Here is a 9,440-nt window from a genome sequence, read left to right on the forward strand (position 1 = left end):
CTCTTCTTCTACCTTTTCTCATAGTAATATAAGCTGACCAAAAGTGTGGTCCTGAAATATACTTTTATGTATGAGGAAGCCAGCTGATTTAACCGCAGGCCAATTAATGTATGAAGAAACCGAATTATCATTCTTTATGTCATTAGTTCACACATAATAAATCATTAGTTACAGTCACAGTGACTTGATCATTTGTTGTTTGAGAGCTACAGGAATTCATGATACATTGTGCATTAATTCATGCACTGAATCATCACGAGTTGTGCATTAGTTAAGCAGTACTTGCATATATCATTTGTACCATCAATATAAATTGTTACAAAATAATTTGTGACTGCTGCATCAGCAGTTTTCGTAGCACAGATAAATTTCCAACCACCTATAATTTTCATTCTTCTCAAGAATGTGTCGTGATGGTTGCAAGCACAACTCTAGGACAGAATATGAATGGGGCTAGAAAGCATCACATCGAAACACTCGAATGGAAGACAAAAGGATATGTGTGTATTCACCTCTGCTCATTAGCTCACTCTTCATTTTGAGGCTTCTCAGCTTCTTTGTTGACAGGAAGTTGGGGGATTAATTGGCTCTTCTCTGAAGCCGAACTCATTCGCAGCCGCTTTCTGTTGCATGTTGGATCCTTGTTCCTGAGCCAATACATTTTATTTTCTCAAGTGTTTCTGAAGCATTTTCAGTGGTTTATTATTTGTCCACCTCTTGGAACAGATGCACACCATTTTGCATTAGTCGGCTCAGGCAGCCCCTAAATTTGTCTAAATGTTTCATTCCCATGTTGATGGCTACACTTCTTGGTTAAATGTGCTGTGATGTGCTAATTTCTGCCTACATTAGGAGGAATTTAAACAAAGATGTTCAGAAGACTCCCATCTGAGCTTCACTCTTGTTTCACTTCAGTTTTTATCACTCTCCCTAGGGCTGTGCAATATGAGGATATATATATCATGTGATGACAGAAAAGCCTCTATCATTTCCTATCATCCTCTGTTGGCTGGCTGTTAGCTTGCCAACTCATAGAAACGAGCCAAAAAGTCCACTGTTTGCACTTTTACCCTCCTTTTGTGGACTACACTCCTATAAAAGTACTATATAATTTTATGCACTTTCTTGTATATATTAGTGTTCATTTCAGACGCTGTCTGTCTGTGGTTATAAGGGATAGTCATTGGGAATAGCTATGTTGATGCAACCAGCCTGCAAATTTTCCATAGCTGAAGCTGTGCAAGTTAGCTTTAGCTAGCTCTATATAACTAGCTAGCCTCCTGTTGCACAGCTCTGGTATTGGGAAACCAGACTTATCACATGCAATGTAATACATCATTAGCACCTCCATCGTGTCCTACAAATTCTGTGTGTCTTCAAACCCCAACCGCCATGACTGCAACCTATTCCCCTCTGCCACAGAAATGACTGGAGACTGCAAGTTACCACTCAGTGGTGTGAAAGCCACTTTACAGGGAACTAATCTAAACACAGATGGTGCCATTATTCTGCAGCCATTACACTGTGCAATCAACGTTTACTTCATAAAGTTAAGTTAAAGAAAAAAAAGTTGTCTATTTCCACTTTAGGAGCTATAACAGCAATTGGATTTTTTACAACCGCGTGCGGTCTCTTCTCCTCAATATAATATCTGGGATTTCTCAGTTGCTTGACCACAATATTTATCCCTCGGCTGCACTGCCTGGATCAGCTATTAAATTCTTTGCAGGCACCAGCTGCAAGCGTAATAGAGTAGCACAGTGACTAATTTTTCCCAGTGATGGAGAAAAATAATACTGGTATATAAAAATGGATTCGTTATCCAACCTTTTACACAAACCAAATTGGTAATCAATCAATAGTCACGTTTATATCAAGAGTATCTACCTACATTGTCGTCCTCTGGTACATCTATAATGGTGTGATGGTTGGTATAGTGTCTGACAGTGAAAGGGTAAGGGAATGTGTTAGTCTCTGCTCTGACACCATCTCTTCCCCCGCTGTCATGCACACACACACACACACTCAGCGTGCCGTGACTGACTGTGACTGCCGCCTGGCGAGTACAAGGTCAGACTCCCAATCAGACTCTCCTTCCCTTTCCTTTCTTCCACTTTTTTTAACCTCCTCTTTCCCCATTTCAGACACTTTCAATTTAACATCCATCCAACTTCTCAAGTCGTCCACAACTCCTGCCCTCGTTTTTCTACTTTCTGACTGAATCTCTTATCCTCGTTATCGCCCACGCAGACTTCCTCTAAACTCACTCCACCTCCCGTCCCACTGTGACCCTCATGCGATATTCTCTTTTGGTATCTCTGTTTCTTTCCCTGTAAACGTCTGTATGATTATATGCCAGAGATGTCACACTTTTACCTGTCCTAGTTTTATTTATCCCTTTAATTTGTGGAGGAAGCGTTCAACTGAAAATCACTTGAATGACATTTTGCTAATTTTTATATATCAGGATAAACCCCCTGAGATTTATCATCTTGTTTTTTGACCCAAGAAATGCACAGGTGGAGAGTGGCAGATATGTTTAATTTGTGGTTGCTAACCATATGGAGCAGTGTAGTTAGTTTAATTGTTAAAAAAACAATTGGTGAGAGCAGTTTGGCGTTTTGGGGTCGTCCACTGGCCTATAGTGTTTTATTGTGATGGTAAAAATAATAATTTTTCAGTGCTTGGAAGTAAAGATTAGACCAGCTTTTCGTCACAGCTGGAGACTGACGATCCATCTGAGACACCAGATTCCTTTAGTGACATGGGATAAAGAGCTATTGTGAAGGGATGTGTTTGATTCCATAGGCCTTTTTCATAGCACATATTTTGACATTTCAGTAAGAAAATAATAATAATAATAATAGTGAATAATGAAATAAATAAATAAATGATGGCTGAATTTGACCGTCCTCCTTCAGTTTCAAGGTATGGCGGTATGGCATTGTGAAGGCTGGCTCACTGTCATGACTTACTGGGACAGAACCACTATTAATGTCATTAGTAACAACTGTGCATTTCCTATCTTGCCTGCTGGGAAAAGGACATGTTGTGTTTAGCCAATTTGATGAGATTTTTTTTTTTTCTGTACGTTTGTATGATTGATTTAACATTGCTCAGTCTGTTGGAACAGGCACCGATGTTAAATTACTCATCTCCGAGTGGATCAATGCCAAACAAGCAGTGAAGACACTCACAGTGTCCATTAAAGTCGCGCATGGCATTGGAGGAAGTAACAAGGTCTCAGTTATGATTAAAACAGACAGTTCAGTTAATGAGTTTTGCCTGCACATTCTCTTCTAATCAAGCCCATATTTTATGCAGTACATGACATTACACCAAGTTAATTCTTTCTCACCTGTGTGTTCATCTGACTGCACATTTTGCTTGTCCAGAACTCAGCAGCTAAACTGTCGAGTAAAATATTTCCATCAAAAATAAGCTCCAACTTTTCATTTATGCCCTCTTTGTGAAGGAATGGAGATTTCGTGGCATAGTGGTAGTAACGTGTGTGTGTGTGTGACAGATGTTTGTCTGTGAGCAGAAGTGCAGCAGAGATGCAGAGATTGGAAGCCTAGTTATTGCCTGCGGGCACAAGGAGCCTGTTTAATAAACAGGTCTGGAGGCCAGTGGGACATGTCAGAGAAATGTTATTACCTGGGTCTTATGAATAGCCTCAGCTGGAGGGTGAATCTAATCAGGGCTCTCACCAGAGCCTAATTCTGCCTCCAGACCTCATTTGTTGTTAGGTGGCATAACTGTGTTCATATAATTTCCTGGTAGATTGACGGAGGCTTGTCAGTTCTGATGAGCACCTTCTTGTATAGTAATGGGTCTTTTATTATTTCCTGTATCAGCTGTCCAGAAACTGTATATTCTGCGTTATGCTGAAGGCATGAACTATCACTGCACTGCAGTAGGCTATAGTGTCTATTTTAGCTGACAGGTCAAAGTGTTTGCGATATAATACTGAAAATATTACTGACCTCGGTTATTTTCTCTTTGCACTTGCAGGACTTTTGTTCCCCTGAAGCTCCCTTTCCTCCAGTGAACTCGTCTGGCGCTTGGCTGGGCAGCCCTCCCAGTCCTTTCATGCTCCTGCCTAACTCCAGCATCCTAACCTGGGCCTTCAACGCCAGTTACTACACATCCTGGCCACCCCTCAGTGCACTGCGGCTTTTGGCTTCGCTGGAGGGCCAGTCGTGTGTGAAGGCTTGCCAGACCGCAGGACTAATCTGTGAACCTGCCTTGTATCGTTTCATCAACATTAAAGAGGCCTTCAGCGCGTAAGATGTTTTCCTCATTGGGATAATTGGTGAAATGACTGCACATAATTTGGCCCAAAACATTTTTTGTCTTGTCATTGGGTCCAATTGAAACATGGCTACGGAAAAATAAAGTTGCATTATAACAAAATAGTCCTGTGTAGTATTAATGACAAAAACTCTAGATATATGTTTAGATCATGCCGATGTTTATTGTAATTACAAAGTCCAGGTACTGTAGATTCAATTTGAAATTGTAATTTTATACCCTTGATTGTGATATATAGGCAATTATCCCTCTTTAAATACAAAATAATACTTAAACTGTGTTCTGCAGAATTATTTTGTGAAATGTTTTGTCAGGACCTTCTTGAAAATTATATTTCAATGACATCTCGAGGAGCTCTTCCTCAACAACAATTAATTAGACTAATTTTTCCTCATGCTTCATTTGCTCTTTTAGTTTCAAAATTATGTAGCCGCACATAGTACAGGAAAAGACACCAGCTCACCCTTTCCATGCAATATTTCTCTTCATTCCTGGAGGCCCTACAGGCAGCATTGTACCATTAATATTAAATGTATTAGTGGAATAATCATTGGTACCCTCTGGCACTCCAGCTAACATTCATATTAAATATGTTAGTGAGTTGCATTAGTGGAAAAATGATTAAAACCCTTGAAACTTGAGTGATGTCTTTAAACTGTGTCATCCTCCTCCTCTGTTTTTGTCTCCAGGCTGGACTTCCAGTGTGAAGGGTTGGAGTCTGAGATGAACCACCTCTTCCCTGCCTTCTCAGCAGAGCATGCTGAATGTGGCCTGCAGCAGGATCCGTTGCTGTTCAGCTGCGCCGGCTCCAGCGCCAAATACCAGCGGCTTTGCCCCTGCAGGGACTATCGTAATGGTCAGGTGGCACTGTGCAGAGACTGTCTATGACCAGAGGAGGCCGTGCGGATGGAGACGCTTTTCTAATACTTGGCAAGATCCCAGCTGTCCACCCCCCCCCCCCCCCCCCCGAGACTCTCTTTGAAAAGACGAGTCTGTGGTGAAATGCTGTAACACACAAACAGTGACTCTGCTCCCTTACCTCGGACCAAGGACTGGCTGCCAAAGTAGGTAAGATGGTTATCACCTCTCAGGGAACTGCATGATTGTACTTTGACTCGTTTGGGTGTCTCAGCTGAAAGGTTTACATGGCTGCATCAGGCCTTTACGAAAGTCACGGTGAAATGTTTCATTTGATGGATCAGTTAGATTAGTAAAGATATCACGAGCAATCAGAAGGAAAACTTTGTTCAAAAAAAAATGTTGCAAATGCTTGAATTTCACAAGTGTGTTTACTCAGTGTTGTGTGAATACCTACAGTACCATAGTGGAGTTTGGTTATTTGTACTAGATGCACCCAAAGCTATTCACACCATGTTGAGATGTACTATTTTCCATGTCCTGTAATGAATATATTTGTACATAAGTGTTGTTTAATAAAATATAGGAGGAAGAAAGATGTTGCCATTATTTACAAGAGAAAATGAGTGAATGCTATCAAAATGAATTCTCTCTAAAGAAAAAAAAATCAGTTAGAGCAATAGACTAGAGTAAAAAAAATGTATCATAAATAAATAAGATGTCATCAATCTTTTATGGTCAGTTTCTCAAAGCCAACTGTGGGAAGTATCCTAATTACTTCTGTTATTGTGTGAACAGTGCTCGCTCACACTCATTAGTTTATAAAGCAGTCTTTGGATACAAGATTACCACAGTGTTGTATTCAGCAGTGTGTTTTTTGCTTTAATCCTTACAGGTCTCCACATTGTGTTGTCCTTTTTTAGATAAAAGCATGCTTGCTTTAATAGCAGAACCAATTATCAAAGTTGCAGAGGTCAATGTCAGAGTTTGTACATACATCAGCTGCAGCAGTGACTGATGGAGCGACTCAACACGCCAAAGCCCAGCATTATTTCAGCATATCTGTCATCATTGAGGTAGCACATAATTGTTGGCAGAGTTTAAAGTATACTTTGACATTTAAAAAAGATATATATATACCCTTATTTACATTGAGATGATTCCTCTTGCTCTAACACAATTTTAATTAAGCAGTGAGGGACTAAATCCACAGTCATCTTCTTTTAGCAGAAGCTAATAAGAAGCTTTAGCAGTCTTAAGGTAAACAAATTGAGAGGGACATCTTCAAAATGTTGTCTTTTCATTACAAAATTCCCCCCTAAATATTTCCTTAGAAAGTGTTTTCTGACTTTGAGATGTCACAGCAGGACAGTTGCACAAAGAGGGGGGAAAAAGTACTGTAGTCAAAAGACAGTCCCTTTTGAAGATACCTACATGATTTGAAGCCTCAAAGCCTTCGCTGAACGTCAGTCGAATTGTGTTAGAAGAAAACGGCCAGTATGAAGAGAAGGAATGATCCTAGCGACCCATAACTGTGACAATGTCAGTGGTGGAATGTAATAAATTTACTCAAGTACCGTATTTAAGTATACATTTTCATCTGTGCTTTACTTGAATGTTTCCATTTCATGAGGACTTATACTTCTACTCTGCTACATTTCAGCAGGAGATATTCAACTATTCAGCAGAAGTTACTTTACAGTAAACACAATAGTTTTGTACTGCCCTTTGTTTTGGTCCTCGGCACAGCCACGCTTGCATGTTAGCACACATTGTTCAGTGAGCGAAGCTGAGCCGAAAAACAGTCAGAGGCGCTGCCCAGCGACAGACTCGGCTAAGCTACTGAGCAAACACATTGGCACAAAAGCCAAGAGAGACTGTCACTTGATAGCGGGGGGAGGGTGGAGGTTCACATTTGCCTTGGTCTGACATACAGAGATATTGTATTGGATCTGAATACTTCCACTACTGGTCAATGTACAAATTGGCATTTAACACTCAAAAAAATATGAACCTGTCCTTTAACAAATAGTGACGGCAAATAGATGAATATCGTCCAAGGAAAACTGCCACAGGGTTTAACACTGAAATAGGCAATGTTGATAAAATTTTCTCTTAAAGTTTCTGAGGTATTTAAAGCAAAATACGTATTGTGAGGCAATATAAACATTTTTGCAAAAAGTTAGTTTTTTCTTTCCTAATTTTAATTTTGCCGCATGTATTTATTTCTTGGCACAGTATGAAATGTGGTCAACATAAGCAAACAGGATAATGTTGCCAAATAATTAATTCTCAAAAGATAAACAAAACAGGAAACATGTTCCAGACTTGTCATAATGCCAAAACACATCTAACAGAAAAAACTCATCTGCATGCCAGTGGTATCAGTCGGGAGCAAATAGATTAAATGTGCAATGTGACTGTATTTGACGATGCTGAACAATTTCCTCAAATTTGGTCACAACAGTCATGTTTTATATTAATTTACCCAATCAGGAAATGCTCTCGGTATGCTTGTCTCTGTCTCAACTTTAAATACTGAACACTCTTCAACAAAAAGCACTGCACTCACACACATGTATATATGAACATACACATATACTTATGCTGGATGGAGTGTGCCATCCTGTGTGCTGGGCTGCTCTCAATTTACTGATGGGTGTTATGGTTAATACTTTCCAGGTACATTTCCACTGTGATCCGTTCATCTCCCCACCAGTTTTGTTTGTGTGGGCTTCATGAATGAAACCATTATGTGAAGCAGTAAGTTCAGAGCTATTTTAAATCACCTTTACAGATGGACATTATAATATGCACAGAAACGCTGCAATGTCGCTGAAGTCATTATCGTGTGAGCTGCTGCTCCACTGAAGCCAAAACCCCTCCACTAAGATAAGCGGATTTTAATGAGACATCCTCAAAAGACAGAGTTTTTGCCAGTTTTCATTTAATGATGGTGCCAGTGTCTCTTTGACTGATAGTAAGGACCATTTCACAATATGCCCATTTCTTCTCTCCGATTTATAATCTCTGAACTAATATTGAACTTTCTTTTGATCCTCAGAAACTGAAGGAAAAAGAATATATGTGTGTGGTAGCAGTAGTCAGAAAGGCTTTAAATCTTTTTGGGCTTTTATGGTGAGGTTCCAGGTGTTGAGCAATAACCCTAGAGATTTAAGACTATATATAAAAAAATTTAAATAAACTTCTGAGTTTTCAGAAATGGTGTTTTTAAACCTACAGCACTGTGACCACAATTACCTGAAGTGCTTTCTTATTCAGCTGGCAGGAAAAAAGTTCCCCTCTATTTCCGTCTTTCACCACTTAAAAAGTTTCATTAATTTTCTTAGAAGAAAGAAGGGCCATAGTCAGAAACCAGTATTTACTGCAGAAACCACACAATGATGGGTTTTCATCCTGCACATACGAGTGGTCCTTTGGCAGGTGTCTCGTCCAGATGACCTGTTGACTTCGTCTTCAGATAGATACTCCACACCCTGCTGTGGGTGGATCAGTCTGGGACTCTGTGTACCAGAAAGAACCCTTGGAGCTTGGCGAAGACCATTTCAGGTAACAAAGTGAACTGAGGTGTAAGAGAAGTTTATTATGAAAACCCTTTTATCTCTCTAGCTCTGAAAATCTTTGCTGGTCGAAAGATGAAGGTAATATACAGTACTGTGCAAAAGTCTTCGGCAGGTGTGAAGAAATGCTGTGAAGTAAGAATGCTTTCAAAAAGATGAACTTTAATTGTGTATTTTTAGCAATTTACAAAATGCAAAGTGAGCGAAAAGAAGAAAAATCTAAATCAAATCAATATTTGGTGTGACCACCCTTTGCCTTCAAAACTGCATCAATTCTTCAAGTTACACTTGCACAAAGTCATGGACTTTATAGGATCATAGTCAGGTGTATGATTAACCAATTATAACAACCAAGTGCTAATTATCATCAAGTTCATATGTAGTTTGAAACAGTCATTGACTGAAACAGAAACTGTGTACGAGGCTTAAAACTGGGTGGGGAACAGCCAAACTCTGCTGCCAAGGTGAAGTTGTGGAAGACAGTTTCATGTCATAGGTCATTGTGGCCAGACTGAGCACAGCAACAAAGCACAAGGTAGTTATACTGCATCAGCAAGGTCTCTCCCAAGCAAACATTTCAAAGCAGACTGGGGTTTCAAGATGTGCTGTTCAAGCTCTTTTGAAGAAGCACAAAGAAATGTGCAATGTTGAGGACCATCGACTCAGTGGTCGGCCAAGGAAACTTAG

General features: G+C 39.8%; 1 protein-coding gene across 1 annotated transcript in view; it reads left to right on the forward strand.

Annotated features, from left to right (window-relative positions):
- Window positions 1-5,481, forward strand: part of LOC139216950 (alpha-1,6-mannosylglycoprotein 6-beta-N-acetylglucosaminyltransferase B-like) — a 50,747-nt gene extending 45,266 nt beyond the window's left edge. Inside the window, exons 17-18 of the mRNA XM_070848198.1 lie at window positions 4,015-4,286; window positions 5,004-5,481. Coding sequence (XP_070704299.1) covers window positions 4,015-4,286; window positions 5,004-5,202 — 471 coding nt within the window. The 3' untranslated portion in view covers window positions 5,203-5,481. The remainder of the gene's footprint in view (window positions 1-4,014; window positions 4,287-5,003) is intronic.
- Window positions 5,482-9,440: the final 3,959 nt, after the last annotated feature.

Source organism: Pempheris klunzingeri, chromosome 17 (genome assembly GCF_042242105.1).
Source record: "Pempheris klunzingeri isolate RE-2024b chromosome 17, fPemKlu1.hap1, whole genome shotgun sequence".
NCBI classification, from domain to species: domain Eukaryota; kingdom Metazoa; phylum Chordata; class Actinopteri; order Acropomatiformes; family Pempheridae; genus Pempheris; species Pempheris klunzingeri.